The following is a 19,578-nucleotide window of genomic DNA, read 5'->3' as shown; positions in this document are numbered from 1 at the left end:
GTTCCCTGACTTGTCCTTATCGCCCTTCCTAAACAGTGGCACCACGTTTGCCAACCTCCAGTCTTCCGGTACCTCACCTGTGACTATCGATGATACAAATATCTCAGCAAGGGGCCCAGCAATCACTTCCCTAGCTTCCCACAGAGTACTAGGGCACACCTGAACAGGTCTTCTGGGTTTTAAACCCATGTACCCAGGCCATTAACCTCAGCCCATGGATTATCATTCCGGTGAACAGTATACTTTTATTCAGAAATAATATTAGTTTTTTCATGCTTTTATAATGAAACTAAAATGAAGTCCCTGCTCCCAGAATCCTGACTGCACCAGAAATAACAACAGAAAATTGTTAGTCTATTTGCTTCTTATAATTCACCTTTTGCACAGATGTTAGTACACACCTGTGCAATTGAGTCGAGAGTGTGGTGCTGGAAAAGCACAGCAAGTCAGGCAGTATCCAAGGAGCAGGAGAATCAACGTTTCGGGCAAGAGCTTCCTGATGAAAGGGTCTTGCCAGAGACATCGATTCTTTTGCTCCTTGGATGCTGCCTGATCTGCTGGTCTTTTACAGCACCACACTCTCGACTCTGATGTCCAACATCTGCAGTTCTCACTTTCTCCAGGTAAACAGTCCAACCCAGTCCATACTGGCACCTAGTCTCCAGCAACTGAAAAAGTCCTCCACTGCCTCGTTGTTGCTGGACACATGAACATAGCAGTCACCAGACTTTGCCAGCATCTCTTTGCCACTGGACCCCCATGCTGAACCAACACTGGCACTGCTTCATCAGGATTCTCCTGCTCCTCGGATGCTGCCTGACCAGTTGTATGTTCCCAGCACCACACTCTCGACTCTGATCTCCAGTAGCTGCAGTCCTCACTTTCTCCTACATCTGGAATTGAACCTGGGTATCATGGGAAAGGCAGAGGGACACTACCACAGCACCACAAGAGCCCCAAACATCAACTCTCTAATCATCAGGCAGATTGAAAGACACCTATGGATGCCGAATCCCAGGTTAACCTTCCCTTTCTTCCTTCGACTGACTATTGTCCATGTTGGGCTCAGTTATATTTTCCCTAGCTCTGCCATAGAGGTTGCTAGAAAACAGAAGATCTAATTTTCTCTTCTTAATCTTTCATACCAAAACACGTTCTGAAGAAATTCATCTTGCAATCTGCAATTTTGGCTTCACTTAACAATTTGTTTTACTGTATTACTTTGATTTACTTTGCACTTCAATAAATCAAACATAAAGTTAGTGCAGAGCCTAGCACTGGATCATATTAGTTTGTAGTTTTCTAGGCATGACTGGAGACACCTAATTTAGTGCAATGTTGTCACAGACTATTACATTGGAGAGATAGGTCATTCAGTCCAAGTTAATGTTTCTCTCCAATAGCAATCATAAAATGGTTAAGCTCAATGTATTGTTTTGAAAGGGAAAACTGCAAAAGAGTGATTAAGGGTTTGGATCTATGTAAAGCTGACTTCAATGCAATGAGACAGAAACTGTCTACAGTAAATTGTGCAAGTCTATTAATGGGTAAAACAACAAAAGATCTGTGGGAGGTGTCCGAAAAGGAATTTAATGCGGTACAGAACCAGCTTCTATCCCGAGGGGACAGGAGTCCTCTTGCTCAAGAAAAATAGCTGTGATGACTGAAATGATAATCGATAACATACAAGGCATATAACAATGCTAAAAATAGCTCAGATCCTCGCAATTGGCAACTGGGAAAGATCCAAAGGAACCATGTTCCAAATGATGTGAATTTAATGACTGCCAAAGATTGGACACAAAGGCAAAGGTAGATGTCGTATGACTACAGCAAGCCAGCCAGTACAGGAAGGGGACATATACAATTCTCCAAACAATTTCCCTGTCATAAGAAAAAAAATGCATGAGCTATTATTTTCCGTTGTAAGATAATCAGGTGACACGAGATAAATGGTCACAAAGAAAACAATCATCAAAACCTTATGTTAACTCTAATTATTTCCACTTCTTTTAGAAATCTGCATGTCTTTTTCCTAGGATGATGGATTTCAACACTATGGGACACATTTTTAAGGTGAGAGGAGAAAGACTTAAAAAAGACATGGGGGGCAAATATTTTACACAGAAGGTTGTTCATGTGTGGAATGAACTTCCTGAGGAAGTGGTGGATGTGGGTACAGTTACAATGTTTAAAAGACATTTGGATAAGTACATGAGTAGGAAACGTTTGGAGGGATATGGGCCAGGAGCTGGCAGGTGGGGCTCGTTTAGCTTGGGATTATGTTTTGGCTTGGACTAGTTGGACCGAAGGGTCTGTTTCCGTGCTGTATGGCTCTATGTGCATTGCATATATAGTCTCTAAATCATGCAGTTCGCCAAATGGTACACATGTGTGATACCACCAGCTTTTCATCTGATATTACCTGTTCCTACAGAGATGATCCTGCACTGGGAATGTTGTTCCCATGATTGATGAAAACTGATAATAAAAGATAGTAATGAAATTAAAATGTGAAGGGTGCCCAGTCCCAGATAGTTTCCAAGCAAGTGGTTTCTTGCATTCTTTCATGGGATACAGTGTTCATGAACCTAATGGCTTGCTAGACAATTTCAGAGAGCAGTTATGAGTCAGTCACATTGCTGTTGATCGAGAGTCATAAATAGATCAGGCTGGATATGGTTGGCAGATTTCCTTCTCTAAGGGACATTCATGAACCACATGGGTATTTATGACCATGCATGGTGGCTACCATTACTGAGACTAACTTGCAATTCCAGGTCATTTTTTAATTGAGTTTAAATGGCACCTGCTACTAGGGTTGAGATTTGAACCCCTGTGCCAAGACATAAGGCTGGGGTCTCTGGATAACTGACCCAGTAGCATTACAATTATACTACGAGCTTCCTCCAAACATTACAATTCCTCTAATTGTAGTCTTTCACAGTTCTCATGATTTGGGAAACGTACATTTAGATTGGAAAATTTGTGTTTGATAAAGGTGAGAGTAAGAATTATCAATCAGTTAGTCTAACTTCTAGTATCAGGATATTACTCAAGACTATATTTAAGGGGAAGGTGACTGAACATCTTAAACATTTTCAGTTGACCAGAAGGAGCTCGCACAAATTTGCAAATTGTATGTCACGTGGTGAACCTGATTGAAACTTTTGAATAAGTGACTGAAGTAACGGACAGGTGAATGTCTATAGATGTTATTTATTTGGACGTGCAGAGGGTATTTGGTAAAGTCCCTCATAAGAGACTATTAGCTCCAATTGAACCCCACAGAATTGAAGACAATTAATTGACCTGATCAGAAAATTGTTTTTGCCAAAGGAGTTAGCGAGGAGAGATACTGAGCAGGCAGTCAGATTGGCAGAGTGCAACATGATGTTTAAAAAGCACTTGGATGGGTACATGAAGAGGAAGGATTTAGAAGAATAGGGGCCAAATGCTGGCGAATAGGACTAGATCAATTTAGGGTATCTGGTCGGCATAGACGAATTGGACTGAAGGGTCTGTTTCCGTGCTTAACATCTCTATGGTTCTATGACGATTGATTGATTGATGGATTTATTGTCACGTGTACCGAGGTACAGTGAAAAGCTTTGTTTACGAGTAGTACAAGCAGTACAAGCAGATCATAGTAAGCAAGAATGTACAGATCAGAGAGACATACACAGAGGTATACAGGTTATACTGCACAGGGCGTGTGCAAGGCGAGACTAGTGTTAGCAAGTGAGCATTATTTGAGGCTACAGAATCCATTCATTGGTCTAATACCGACTGGGAAGAAGCTGTTCCTGAACCTGCTGGTGTGAGTGTTTAGGTGACTGTATCTTCTGCCTGAGGGAAGAGGTTGTAGGAAACCTTAATATCAGCAGAGGTAAAGAACTGATCATTGACCTCATAAAGAAAGGAGGAGAATATACCCCGATCTACATTAACGTAACGGAGGTTGGGAGGTTGGAGATTGTCAGGTTCCTCAGAGTGACAATAACCAACAACCCGTCCTGGACCTCCCACGTAGATGCGACGGTCAAGAAGGCACAACAATGCCTCTCCTTCTTCAGGCGGCTCAGGAAATTTGGCATGTCCATAAGGACTCTCACCAACCTCTACAGATGCACCATACTGTCCAATTGCATAATGGCCTGTCCAGTACTGTAAGAAACTACAAAAAGTGGTGTGCACAGCCCAGACCATCACGGAAGCCAATCATCAATCCATAAACTCCATTTACATGGCTCACTGCCATGGTAAGGCTGCCAATGTTCTGAAGAGATCTGTTGAGGCCTTAACTACTAACAATTGGAATGATGGGATAGGAAGTTGCATATCCACATTTACAGGTGACTTCAAGATGAGTGATATTGTCATAGTGAAGATAGAAACTTAAAACTACAAAGAGAGACTGACAAGTAAATGGGCATAACAGTGGTAAATGGATTCCCATGTAAACAAATGTGAGGTCATCTAATTTGACCTAACAACAAGATAGTATCAAATATATTCAAAATGGTGGAGGTTCAAATTAGGCATATATTTCCAGGTGCATAATACAGGGAATGGTCATGGACAGGTACAGAAAATCAGCATAAAATGCTAATTGATGCTAGTCTTTATTAATATAGAGTGAGAATATAAAAGAGTTGAAGTCAAGTTGAGACCACTTAAGTTTTGTAATCTCTGTTTGTGTAATGTGGTACCTCAAGATGACTGAGACTAGATTTTAATTTCAGAATCACTGTTTGAATATAAATACCACAAATTGCCATTGTGGAAACTGAACCTGTTTCCTCCTGTGATAATTTTCTAGTGACATGACCACTCCCACCATCAACCCCCCATTAATTCACAGGAACTTGGACAATACTTTAGTGATCATCACGATGACTTGATCATTAATTGTCCTAAAACTCATCAGGTTCACTCAACTTTTAAGGAGAAATCTGCCATATTTACCTAGTCTAGCCTACATATGACTCTAAACCAACATGTATCAGGTCACACCTTAACTATCCTCTGAAATTTACCTGACAAGACATTCAGTTCAAGGGCAATTTAGGGCAATAAATACTGCCCTTACAAGTGACACTCACGTCCAATGAAAGAATGTTGCAATAAAAATAGCGTGCCTCACCCAGAAAGGCTGAAAACTACTGACAACCCAAAAATGCAGCATATAATTGAATAATCACTGGTGAATGAAGACTAATGGCCAACATCACTGGTGACAGAGGAGATGAAATTCTGTTTCATTGAATCAGATTTCATGAGTTTCCACAATTGGTCTTGGCTTTTTGTGAAAGCTGAAATCCAATGGCTCACAGATAAAGCATGAATTATGCATTACATCACAAGTGCACTGGCTCAAAGGTTTTACACAAAACACAGTTGATGCCCATCTCCAGGAAGTCATAAAGATTCTCTCTGGGACATTGAGACATGCAGGTTGAGTGGCTTTTTGGGCTCACACACATTAAACCTCCCAATATCTGCAGGGAACCCAGCCTCCTCCTAGAATACCACTGGCTGACAGCTAACAAATGACACAGGACCTCAAACCCCTCACCTGTAATCCCACAGCCCCTAATGGAATCTCCTCCACACCCTGAAAACTGATGATAGCCCAGCCTCTTGATGACACACCTTTGTTGACTACAGACATTACAAACCCCAACCTGGTAACTGACCTGAGTCCTAGGATTTGACCTTCCAAGGAAAGTCTGGACAACCCAGAACTGTTGGCGACATTCTGGGGACGATGTGGACCTTTACTCCCACAAGTTGAACCTGGGGAATGACCCAAGTGGTGACCACCCAAGTCAGACTGTAGTCTGTACAATGAGCTCCTGCCCTGAGAGGTGCATGCCTGGTGGATTCACAGCCATTCCTATTACATTCACTGAAGCCATTGAATAGAATGTTGGACCTTGACATTGATCTACAAATGCTTCTCCTGATAAACAAGTAAATGGTGGGTCACTAGCTTAGTATGGCTTTGCTTTAACTATTGGAATTAGGAATTGTTCTGACTTTTGGCCTGCATTTTGATTTGTGGACCTGTTGGTATTTTCTGTCATTGTTATGCTGAAACTGATGGAACCATGTGCAAAATAATGCAGAAATTCAAAAGTTGCTGTCAATGATTTTACACTCTCAGGGTCTGATGATAAGGTTATTTCAAAGTGAAATCCGAAACCGACAGCGAATATGTCAACATTGCCCCTTCTTCCTAATGACAGATCGATTCCATATAGATACATAAAAGTTTTAAAATATTATTTGTCATATTTTAACTTCTATCTTAATCTAATTACAATAGTTTATTTTGCTATCTGAAAAATTTGGAGGTGAATGATTTAACATTTTTAACTTCTTGTTTTGCTATCTGTGAGAATACTTCCAGGTGACATCACCGCTGCTGGATGTCTTGAGATCCCTTAAGTATTTAAGCTGATGAAGGGTTATGCCTGAAATGTTGACTCTCCTGCTCCACGGATGCTGCCTTACTTGCTGTGCTTTTCCAGCACCACATTTTTCGTCTTAAATTACTTAAGCAGATTTAAGCATCTATTGGAAATGGGCTAATGCATGCTACAGAGGTTACTTAACTTTTCCAAGCAACCTTCTTTGAGCTCAGTGGTGAAAACCTTACTTCACAAAATGTAGCCCTTTAAGTTTCAATGGGCAGACTCCCTAAATTCATTAGTATTTGTTGTACTGTGATACAAATCCCCACTCACTTTAAACTTCTGTGCAAATCCAACCCTAATGATGTTTTGATGGATTAATAACATCTCCAGGCACTGGTTGTGGCTAACAAAGACTACATTTTAATACTGATGCTCACATTAATTAGAAATGTAAAATGAACAAGATGGCATATGTTGTGACAGACTGTTGGATTCATGCCATCAGCAGAGGCATTGGTTGAAAGTTCCATATGAAAAAATATTAAAATGTATATAAATAACTGCTAATTAATTAAAGTTTCCTCCATCTATACCCTGGGAGATACCATTAACCACAATTTAACAAAAGATAAAACAACTTAATAGCTAAAAGAACAGGTTGAAGGCTAAGAATTTTGCATCCCCTGACTCCCAAAATCTGACCGCCATCTACAAGGACATGTCTGGAATATTCCACACTTGTCTGGATGGGTGCAGCTCCAGCAACTCTCAAGAAATTCAATCCATCAGAACCAAGCAGCTCACTTTACTGACAACCCCATCTGCCACCCTCAACATTAACACCCTTCACTGCATAAAGGAGTATAAAATATGAACTTAGGCAAGCTAGTGAATACAAATGATAAAAGCATCTTAGATTTTTAACCTAGCATTAACTGTAAGAGACGCATCAATAGTTAGAATGCTGATTTGTTTTCCTCATTTTGGTCATGAAAGCATTTTTTTTATTCATTTCGGATATGTGTGTTTTGCTGGCCAGGCTTGACTTTTAGTGGCCATCTAGAATTGCCCCTGAGGAGGTGGTAGTAAGCTGCCTTGTTGAACCATTGCATTTGTTAGGGAGGGAGTTCCAGGATTTTGACCTAGTGACAATGAAGGCAATAGATTTCCAAGTCAGGATGGTGAGTGTCTTGGAGGGGAACATGCAGGCGGTGGTATTCCCAGGTATCTGCTGCCCTCGTCCTTCAAGTTCGAAATAGTTGCGGACTTGGAAGATACAGTCTAAGGAGACTTAGTGAATTTCTGCAGTGCATCTTGTAGATGGTACACACAGCTGCTACTCAGCATCGGTGGTGGAGGTATTGGACATTTGTGAATGTGGTGGCAATCAAGCAAGCTGTATTGTCCAGGATGTGTCAAGCTTTTTGAATGTTATTGGCGCTGCACTCATCAACACAAGTGGGGAGTATTCCCACTGCATCTCAGCCCTCCAAGGATGTTGACAGTGGGAGATTCAGTGATGGTAATGCCATTGAATGTCAAGGGACATTGGTTAGATTCTTTCCTGTTGGAGATGGTCATTGCCTGGCACATGCGTGGCACGAATGTTACTTGCCATTTGTCAGCCCAAACCTGGATATCGACCAGACCGTGCAGCACTTGGACATGGACTGGTTCAATATCTGAGGGGTTGGGAATTGTGCTGAACATTGTGAATCATTGGTAAACATTCCCACATCTGACTTTCTGATGAAGCAGCTGAAGATGGTTGGGCTGAGGACACTGAGGAATTCTTAGCGTGATTGGGCAGGATTGAATACTTCACAACAGCATTCCAAACATGTTGCATGTGAATCAGTGAAATTGGTTTATTTTGCCACTTAAAAAGGATAGATGAAATATTATTACAGAAGTGGCATGATTCACCTTTCACTCTTGATCCAGATGGATTTAGAAGGTTTCACAGAGTTACCTTCAGGAAAACAGAGATCAGCTCTCATTTCTTTCACAGTTTAAGTTGTTTAGATGCAAAACATGCCTTTTCCTAATTTCAAGCTGAAGTTTTCAAGGCCAAAAGACATCAGAACAGACGTAGGAGCATAGAGCCCGCAATCTCTATTTCACCACTCAATGGCTCATCTGATAATCCTAAACCCCGCTTTCCTGCTTTTTCCTCATAACCTTTGATTCTCATATTGATTAAAAATCTATCGCAGTCTTGAATATATCACTACCTGGTATGGCAACTCCATTGAAGGTCGGAGACGGTTACAGAGAGTGGTGAACTCGGCCCGGACAATCACAAAGGCCAACCTCCCATCTATAGAATCCATCTACCAGGCCCACTGTCAAGAAAGGCTGCCAGCATTCTCAAAGATCCATCCCACCCTGGCAATGTTTTTCTACAACCTCGACCATCGGGGAGAATGTACAGAAGCCTGAACACACGCACAAGCCGATTTTGTAACAGTTTCTACCCAACTGTTGTTAGAATACTGAATGGACTTACAAACTCTTAACATTTGCATGTACCTGTGTTTTTGTTTTTGCTGCTGTTTACCTATTATTTATTATCTATGCTACTTAACTCTGTGATCTGCCTGTATTGCTTGGAAGACAAAGCTTTTCACTGTGCCTCGGTACACGTGACAATAAATTCAATTCATTCAATATATTTAATGATCAGCCCTCAACAACCCTCTGCACTGAAGGATTCCATATATTCACCACCCTCAGAGAAGGAATTGTTCCTCCTCTCTGTCTTAAATCAATGACCCTGGAAAGGGTTCAGAAAAGGATTTAACAGGATATTGCTAGGATTGGAGGGTTTGAGGCTGGATAGCCTGGATTTTTTTTCATTGGAGTGTAGGGCTTGAGGAGTCAGCTTATAGGCATTTATACAATCATGACGGCCATAGATAAGATGAAAAGCAAGTGTCTTTCGCCTGGAGTAGGGGAGTTCAAAACTAGGGGGCATATTTTTAAGGTTAGAGGAGAAATATTTAAAAAGATACGAGGGGCAACTTTTTTTTAACACAGGGAGTGATTTGTGTGTGGAAAGAACTTCCAGATGGATAAAGGTACAATTACAATGTTTAAAAGACATTCAGGTAAGTACATGATTAAAAAAGGTTTGGAGGGATATGGGCCAAGTGCAGGCAAGGTGGGACTAGTTTAGTTTGTGATTATGGTCAGCATGGACTGGTTGCACCAAAGGGTCTGTTTCTGTGCTGTATGACTCCTTAATTTGAGATTAAGACCTTGGTCCTAGTCTCTCCCATGATGGAAAATGACTGCTCCACACCTATGCTGTCAAGGCCCTTAAAAATTCTATAAGTTTTAATTAACTTGTTTCTCATTCTTCTACATTCCAATGAGCACAGACCCCAACCTACTCAACCTCTCCTCGTAAAATAATCCCTCCATATCTGAGATGAACTCTATGAATCTTCTCTGAACGTCCTCCAATGTCAGTACACCTTTCACACAAACAGAAAGTGCTGGAGAAACTCGGCATATGTAGGAAGAGAAACGGACTCTGTTCTTACAAAGGGCCACTGGACTTGAAACATTAATTCTACTTCTCTCTCTACAGATGCTGCTTGTGTTTCAGATTTCCAGCATCCTGCAGCTCTGCGCTTTTATTTCGGTATATCTTTCCTTCGATAATGGGACCAAAACTTTCAAAGTGTTCTCAACGCTGAGAAATCATTTTTGTTGCAAACACTGCCACAGTCACATCAATAACACTCGAATCATTAAGTCACTTCTCAACTTTTATCATTTATTTATAATGGGGTACAGAAACTATAAAATCGTATTAAAGAATTCTGGGAACATCAATTAAGAGTTCATGATTTTCTACCTTTTAATTTGACAGATAATATAAATATAAAACACCTTCACCAAATCTCTTTTCTAAATATATATATATATATTTAAACAAAACCAATACATGTTAGTGATACCTGTAAAACAGCCTGCTTTTTCAGTAAACCTACATAACTAATTATATATAAGCAGTAGGACAGTTACCTGATATAAAACAGAACAGCCATTTATAGACAGCGTCTACCAGCAAACAGAACAGAATTTGTGTACTTTTGTTTTTAAAAACTATATACCCGAGTTGCAGAATTTAGATAATTCAAATTGTTTCAACATTGCACTTCATTTCTTTGTGAAAGCAGCAATTCCCAGTAACCCACCTACATCAGTTAGGTATACCAGTGGCACATTAAAAGAACTGTTACAGTAGTACACATTACATTTTAGGAATATCACCTTACATATACAATACCATAATTGATATGTTGTAAAAGCTACTTGTGTTAAGAGGGTTAAAAATGGCTTGCTGGAGAAGAATCCCTCAAAATGGCTGATAACACGAAATTGCATTCTCAGAAACAAATATATTCTTAGCAAGTCTGCAAGTATTACACGACCACACAGCCCTTAAGATAATCGATATGCCTTAAAACACATTTTGGTCTTAAATGATATTATAGAATTAAATACATATTTACATACAATATTTCATCATGGTACATTTCAACATTTCTGCTCTGGTAGACAAGTGTTCTTTTACCTTCTCTTGTGTAATGCTACAAACATTTTTGGGAAGTTTATTTGGGTGATGGATGCATGTTATCGTCTGGCAAGAGCATTTCAAATACTTCTTAAGACACAGATTTGAACCTTCTCCCAAAGCATGAAATAATATGGTGCACTATCGTACTATAACTATGAGCTACACTGAGCTACAGAAAATCTTTGTTTTGATTTGTTTTATGCGGCATCACTTAAGATGTCCTTTTAGTTTATAGTGTGAAGGTATATTGCCATATAAGATCTGGAATTGCTCAGGACTCTGTGCTGAATCGGGCAATATTACGGTTGCCCTTCAAATTTTGCTCTGATAAGTACTATATGCTTAAAATAGAACAATTTGGTGAATATCTGCTTTGCACAGATGTGTATTTTTGTTTCATATATGCTGTTTGGACTACAAGACTCTTTGCTACAGTAGCCCCAAACCTCAGCAAACCTTGTTGAATACTTTGCTACCTATATTTGATTACAAAAAGATGTCCGACTTTCTGGCACCAGTGTAATAAAACTTGTTTTGTTCACATTATGTGCTTAAAATATTAAATAAATTCCCTGATTCAACATTCCTCATCTGATTTATTTTCTTGTTTTATTATAAAGTACATTAACTTGGTCTGAATCTACTTTGTCTTATAGTGTTCACATATTGCAAAGTAAGAAATGCAATGGTTGTGTACATGTTTTACGTATTTTCTTTTTTAGAAAACAAAACTTGTGTCTATCAACATTGTCAACAAGGATTTTCCCTTACCAACAACCCCTGACAAAGATCCATAAATGCATCCTGGACAGTTCCAGGTACTGGATATAATGAATTATTTCCAGATGGATTCCTTGGTATCACCTTTGGGAAAGCTATCAATATACATGTTAGCTTCATCGCTTTGAGGACAAAGCTACCAGTATTTCAGGCAGTCTAATGCTGAATGGTAGCACGCCAACAACTCCAAGGGAGTAAAAACATGCAGCAATCCGTTGTAAACTAAAAGCTAGTTACTTGTGCAAGACCATGCAAAGAGCTCAACATTTACATGAATGGTTGAAACAGTTCTCCAATTTGAAATGATGATGTTTAATTTGCTGTGTAAAGCCACTTTTGTGATCAATTCTGGTCACTGGGCTAGAAGGATCATCACGCTTGGGTTAGGTTGTCCACTTATGACAAACAAGACTGAGTAATTGTAACTGCAATTGGTCCTTGGAAGCTCCAAATTGGAGAGGGAATGCAGGATCAGTCATTGTGACATGGTGGGGTTCTGGTAGATCAATCTACATGTCTAGGATTCTGAACATTTATTGGCAATATATGCAGACCTAATGTAGGATATTTCTCGGCAAGCAATAAAATGTGTTCTAACTAATTTAATAATGTTCTTACTGTGTATAACATTTATAATTTTGTGACTTTATCTCCACTTTGCTGGAATAGCCATTTTCCAACCTATGGATTTTAACGAAATGAAATGAAATCCTAACCCTGCCAGCATTTCTAGGCTGGTTTCCTTTACCAGAAGACAGCGATTCAGATTTGGACACATACTAAGTAGAATCAGCAACCTTTAAAGTGCTCGTAACATCAAAGCCATTGACTTGATATACGTAGATCCTTTTGATACAGAAAGTTGCTGGCTACAGTAGATTTGTGAGGTAAGAAGAGATGGCAAAATTGCTGTTAGTATTGGTAGTTTGCACATTACTGTTCATCGTATGGCATTGGTCTCAGTCAGTTTCGGGGGAATTCAGACCACTGTTGCTGGTCTGCGAGCCATCTCTGCTTCCAGCTTCACCATCTGCCGCATCTCTTTTGCCTGGGGACAGAAAACACTGTTACTCTAATGTATGGTTTTAGAACAGTCGACAAAGAACTAACAGGCACAGGAGTGATAAACACATCAAACCGTTATTCATATTTTGGATATCGCAACATCATCACAAGATGCTGTCTGTCCACTGAGGGAGTTTTCTCCCCCTCCTTTTCAAAATTAGGATTCGGAAAATAATTTTCCTACATCAGTCAGATGCTTGTAATTTAGAAGTTTCATTTGGACAAACATAAGAGGTTTGTTGGTACATAATTAGCTGCAGAGGAAGGTTAAAGTAATGTAATAAGTTCTTTAAAATAAACTACTCCAAACAACTACTATTCAAAAAAAATTTAAATTTTACCAATTGTTACTAACAGCACACAGGGATTGCCTGATTTACGAATGTCTGAATGAGGAAGTCATACTTACGAATTTGTGTAATTTTAAAGATCTAACAGATGAACATTTCCTATATGGCACAGTGGCTCAGTGGTTAGCACTACTGCCTCACAGCACCAGGGACCCAGGTTCAATTCCAGCCTTGGGCATCTGTCAGTTTGCACATTCTCCCCGTGTCTGTCTGGGTGTGCTCTGTTTTCCTTCCACAGTCCAAAGATGTGCAGGTTAGGTGAATTGGCCATGCTGGATTGCCCATAGTGTTAGGTGTGTTAGTCAGAGGGAATGGGTCTGGGTGGGTTACTCTTTTGAGGGTAGGTGTGGACTTGTTGGGCCGAATGCCCTGTAGATAATCTAGTCATACTTACAAACAGCCGCTTTCCATTGTTCTGCATTGTGCCTCAACCTGCGTACTGTTTGACTTATGAATGGACTCCTGAACAGAACCCGCTCACAACCTAAGGACTACCTTTATGTGTGATCCAGGTGGTAGTACAGTGATAATGTCTCTGCTCCTGAGCTTAGGATGTGTGGGTTCAAGGCCCACCTACTCCAGAGGTGTGTAATAAAATCTCTGAACAGGTTGATTAGAAAACATCTAAAGCCAGGATGGATGGCTTTGACTGAAGTGTAAATGTCACACTTGAAATTGTTGTACAGCTCATTAGAAAAGTTTAAACAGAAAATTAGAGTCAATGTATTGAATGTTTAAGAAATATTCTTATTATCCACATGCTCCATGAAATAACATTTGAAGCAGTTTAAGGATAATGGGGAAGGCAGCGATGATGTCATTGGACTAGCAATCCAGAAATTCAGGACAACGTATTGGGGTTCTGAGTTTGAATCTACTTCAATAAATAATCCCAGGATAAAGATCTGGCCTAAAAGCAGTCTTATAACTATTGTCAACTGTTGTAAAAACTCATCTACATCACTTCAGGGAAGGAAATCTGCTGACCTTACCTGGTCTGACCTGTACGTGTCTCCAGACGCAAGAATGATCCTGGGAATGAGAGACTTGCCATATGAGGAGTGGTTGAAGATACTGGATCTGAACACGTTGGAGTCTAGAAGGTTGAGGGCTTTCTCATGAAATTTACACATTCACACACTCTCTCAATCTCTGGTGACTCAGGTAGTACTGAAATAGTGCATCCAACTGCACCCATGTGTGATCACCCATGAAACTATTCAGGTCGCAGACACTAGATGCTTGTGCATTTTTTTTAGATTACCGACAGTGTGGAAACAGGCCCTTCAGCCCAACAAGTCCACACCAACCCTCCAAAGGGCAACCCACTCAGTCCTATTCCCCTACATTTACCCCTAACTAATGCACCTAGTACTATGGACAATTTAGCATGGCAAATTCACCTAACCTGCACATCTTTGGACTGTGGGAGGAAACCAGAGCACCCGGAGTATAGCCACACAGACACGGGGAGAATGTGCAAACTCCACACAGACAGTTGCATGTATATCATTTTTCTTGTTAATAATCTGCTTACATTGAAGTTCTGTGTCCAATCTGACATTTTACAAAGACTTGCAAACATGTTTTCATCATCTGACAGAATTTAGAAAAGCCTGGATGAAGTGTATGTGGAGAAAATGTTTCCATGACTAAGCCTTGGGGTCGGGGGGGGGGGGGGGGGGGGGGAGTGGGAGGTGCACAGCCTCAGAATGAAGAGACAACCTTTAGAATTGACATGAGGTGGAACTTTCTTCAGCAAGAGGGTGGTGAATTTGTGGAACTCATTGCACAAAGGGCTGTGGAGGCCAGGTCATTGAGTGCCTTTAAGTCAGAGATAGATAGGTTCTTGATGGAAAAGGGGATTGAGGGTTATGGGGAGAAGGCAGGAAAATGAGGTTGAGAAACTTATCAGCCGTGATTGAATGGCAGAGCACACTAGATGGGCTGAATGGCCTAATTTCTGCTCCTATGTCTTATGGAAGTATCTCTTCTCTTGAAGAGTCTGTGGTTAATCCTACACCCCTGAAAATGAGTAAGCCTGTAGACTAGTATTATCAGACAGGTTGGTGGTGAAAAATCTACCCATAGAAGATTTGGGTAGAATCCTATTTCTATTCAAGTTGTCTTGCTGATGGTAGCCAGGGTGTGATGGAAGGGCTGAAAGTGACATGGATGTTAGTTAATGCTGTCTATCGGGGCAGCATCCCATCTTTTTCCTTCAACCATTCTCAACCATTACTGCTTACATTTCAGAAAGCTACTTACGATGTCTTAATAGTTACGGAATCACACCTCCATTCCATTCTTCTTCTGCACGCTCTCCAAATCTGTGGTCACTCAGGTGGTACTGAAATAGTGCACCAAACTGCACCCACATGCTATCACCAGCAAAACTATTCTGGGTGCAGACACTAGACACTCAGACATGTAACCCTCTCGCAACCTGCCTTACCACCTGTTTTGGTGTTGTCTGCAAATTTGGCTGCAATAAATTCACTTCCTTCCTCCAAGTCATTAATGTATGTATTGTAAAACAGTCATGGTCCCAGCAATGATCCCTGTGGAACCCTACTGGTCACGGATCACCAATCTGAAAAAGAATTCCTTATCCCTATTTGCTGATTCTTGCCCATGAGCCAATTCTCTATCAATGCCCGTGATGATCGAGGGAGATGTGGAGCTTGAGAATCTGTGAACTTTCACAAGTGAGGCATAATTTGCTGGTTGGAACGCTCCAATTGTCCACTGTTCTTGCCCTTTAAGGTCAAAGAGTTTGTTGGTTTGAGTTTGTTGGTTTAGAAGGTGCTATCAAGGAGATTTGGCAAGACACTGCAGTGTGTTTTATGTATCCTACATGAACTGCCACAATTACTTTAAAGTGAATGACAGGAACTCTCCCAGAGTGGAATATTTCTATTAACTTATAATAAAGCGATATAACTCCCCTGCCATTTCCAGTCTCCACTCAAGTACGTTACATTCTCTGTAGGACATAAATAAATGGTGTGTAAATGCATATGTGAGGTGAGTGAAGGACAATGTGAAGGGAAAGCATCAAATTCACTGACTTTTGCTACACAACATTGATTTTCACACATCAACATGATTAAACAACGTTTATGAAGAAGGGCTAAGTCTGATTTCTCTTCCCAGATGCTGCCAGACCGGCTGAGCTTTACCAGCAACTTCTGTTTTTGTTTCTGATTAAACAAGGAATACTCCACAACACCTTTTTAGGCTTCAACTTGTCATTTCAGGACATAGGAGAAAGTGAGCACTGCAGATGCTGGAGATCAGAGTCAAGAGTGCAGTGCTGGAAAAGCAAAGCAGGTCAGGCAGCATCCGAGGGGCAGGAGAATTGAGATTTCAAGCATGTGCCCTTCATCTAGGCAGCATTGCAGATTGTATCTACCGTAGCAACTGTTCAATTTGAATTTTCACTAAACCCATCGTTTAGGTCAGGGCGTGGGAGCTTAAAAATATTTAATTTTCAGGTCTATTACCAACTGGATACTTATGAGTTAAAAAAAAAACAACTCAGTGACCTCCCTTCAAGAGGACCTTCAAATGACTTTTTGCTGTGAGCAACTTATTTGTTGCATGTGTATCTTTCACAAGAGAATTTACATTTAACGGTTCATGTATTAAGTGTTGATGTGAACTTAGCTGATGATACTGCTGGACATGTCAAACATGTTAGAGCCCAGAATGAAATCTGGTGTGACAGATGCTAGAATCTGAACTGAAAACAAAAATGCTGGAGATCACAGCAGGTCAGGCAGCAACTATGGAGAGAAAGCAAGCAAACATTTCGAGCCTAGGTGACCCAATCTCCAGCACCTTTTGTGTTCAATCTTGATAGATCATATGTTTTCTTCAGTTACTGTGGTGGCTAGTTAGTGAAGGGAATTGGTTTAGCTCAGCTGGCTGGATTGTTGGTGTAGGAGAAAGTGAGGTCTGCAGATGCTGGAGATCAAAGTTGAAACTTTATTGCTGGAACAGCACAGCAGGTCAGGCAGCATCCAGGGAACAGGAGATTCGACGTTTCGGGCACAGGCCCTTCTTCAGGAATCAATTGTTGGTGTGCTGAGCAGTGTAATACCAAACAGTATGGGTTCAATTCCCAAGACCATGAGGTTACCATGAAGGACTCACCTTCTCAACCTCTTCCCTCACCTGAGGTCTGGTGGCCCTCAGGTTAAATCACCACCAGTCACTTCTCTCTAATGAGAGAGCAGTGACTATGGTGTGGTAAGACTATGGCAACACAACAACGCAGTTAGTGAAACATAGTTGCAAAGGCTGCAGGATTTCTTTCATAATGGAAGAGTCTGACACAAAAAATGAAAACTAATAAAAAACAAACCAAGCTGTCTAGATGTAGAACACAGTCTGAAAGATCTTAAAACACACAGCAAAAATAGTATCATCCTAGTTCCTGACACTATCCAGTGCAAAGACATAAATTCATAACTTAAAACTCCATATCAAATCTTTAAGTTTGACTTCGCACATTTTTCATAATTTCTTCCCGAGGCTGTGAAGTATTTTCCCACAAAGATTCACAAAACTATAAGCTTAGATTTTCAAAGCTTCAAATAATCAGCAGATTTCTAATCAAACACTCTTGGTTTGGAAGTTTCAAAATCTAATCTTTTCTGCAGGGGTAATCTATTCCCTTAACTGCTCTAACAAGCTCTTTTCTACCATGGTATTTATACTTACTTCTGACACCAATCAGATCGCCAACAAAACTTTCAAACTCTGCTCTTTCTAAGCTAAAAATCAGTCCTAGTTTATTTGGAACCAAAAATAAGCAAATGGCCTGCAATGTTTAATTTTCCTGTTGCATACCACCAGAGTACAAACAATTTCCTATTAACACTGCAGGGGTCCCCCTGCTGTCTGAAAAATACTGTATTAACTTGAATAATTATTGGAGTAATACTATAATTATTATAGTGTTACTACAATGTCACTGAAGAACTGTCACTGAGGAACTGTCTGACCTAAAAAAATGTCATTAACGTAATCAACGCTATATGCCACTATTTTGAAATATTGTCTCTAAAACTGATATTAAAAAAATCCCAGAAAAGACACCCTAGTCCTACAAGACCATATGGCTGCTCTCGGATTGGAGAGAGATGGCTGAGTCCAAAGGCCTGATGGTTCACAGTGGTAGACGATGAACCCCTTTGAGTTTCAACAAGAGCCATCAGTCCCAACACCAATTTGTACGTTATTGCAGAGATGGTGCTAAAGTAGGATGTGCCATCTGGGGCTTCTCTGCCCCACCTTCTGCCCAACACGAGGGTGGAGAGGGTGTCCCGTGCCGGATCTCATTTGCTCTGTCCATTTCTCTTCTCTTCTCTTGAGTGCTTTTTTTAAAAACTGTTAACATTTTAAACTTACTCAGAGGGAAATCGGAGAGGTGAGTCCCAGACCCGCAGACTGTCACGGGAGGTCAGTCTCAGACCGGAGGAAGGCACAGGAGGCGTATCACAGACTAGAGGTGAGTCCCAGACTGGAGACTGGTGCGGGGAGGTGAGTCCCAGACTGGAGGCTGGTGCAGGGAGGTGAGTCCCAGACTGGAGGCTGGTGCAGGGAGGTGAGTCCCAGACTGGAGGCTGGTGCAGGGGGAGGTGAGTCCCAGACTGGAGGCTGGTGGGGGGAGGTGAGTCCCAGACTGGAGGCTGGTGCAGGGAGGTGAGTCCCAGACTGGAGGCTGGTGCAGGGAGGTGAGTTCCAGACTGGAGGGTTGCATTGGGAGGTTAGTCCCGAATGCAAGTCTCAGAGATGAGACCCCTGCAGTCTTGAGGCAATCCCTCGAGTTTTGAAGCTTGAGTTTTGAAACCCGGTGTGGTCTGCAGACTAGGTGCTGGCATGGACTGAGGTAGAAAGAATGTAAATTGTGTACATTTTTTTCCTTTTTATTCTTATGCCGGACTTCTAGTTATTATTCTTTTAGTTTTGTACCAAATACTTAAGTATTTGTACCAAGGTACCTTGTATCTAAGATGGTGCCATAAGGAGCAACATTGGTGGTGGCACGGTGGCTCAGTGGTTAGCATCGCTGCCTCACAGCACCAGGGTCCCAGGTTCGATTCCAGCCTTGGGCGACTGTCTGTGTGGAGTTTGCACATTCTGTGGGTTTCCTCCGGATGCTCCGGTTTCCTCCCACAGTCCCAGGTGAATTGGCCATGCTAAATTGCCCATAGCGTTAGGCGCATTCATCAGAGGGAAATGGGTCTGGGTGGGTTACTCTTCGGAGGGTTGGTGAGGATTGGTTGGGCCAATGGGCCTGTTTCCACGCTGTAGGGAATCTAATCTAAATTGCAAACTTTTCACTGCACTAATTCGAGTT

At 41.1% G+C, this 19,578-nt stretch overlaps 1 protein-coding gene across 8 annotated transcripts in view; it reads right to left on the bottom strand.

Annotated features, from left to right (window-relative positions):
• Window positions 1–9,939: 9,939 nt before the first annotated feature.
• LOC122553085 (1-phosphatidylinositol 4,5-bisphosphate phosphodiesterase beta-4) overlaps window positions 9,940–19,578 on the bottom strand; it is a 533,291-nt gene continuing 523,652 nt past the window's right edge. For 5 of the 8 annotated variants that reach the window (XM_043696591.1, XM_043696592.1, XM_043696588.1 and 2 more), the window contains one exon: window positions 9,941–12,841. In XM_043696591.1, the coding sequence (XP_043552526.1) occupies window positions 12,753–12,841 (89 nt within the window). In that variant the 3' untranslated portion in view covers window positions 9,941–12,752. Of the gene's footprint in view, window positions 12,842–19,578 lie in introns of all 8 variants that reach the window. The other 3 variants (XM_043696594.1, XM_043696595.1, XM_043696593.1) reach the window with 2 other exon arrangements.

The sequence above is a fragment of the Chiloscyllium plagiosum genome, chromosome 9 (genome assembly GCF_004010195.1).
Source record: "Chiloscyllium plagiosum isolate BGI_BamShark_2017 chromosome 9, ASM401019v2, whole genome shotgun sequence".
NCBI lineage: Eukaryota > Metazoa > Chordata > Chondrichthyes > Orectolobiformes > Hemiscylliidae > Chiloscyllium > Chiloscyllium plagiosum.
The sequence above is the reverse complement of the archived record's forward strand: the minus strand, read 5'-3'. Positions and strand labels throughout refer to the sequence as shown.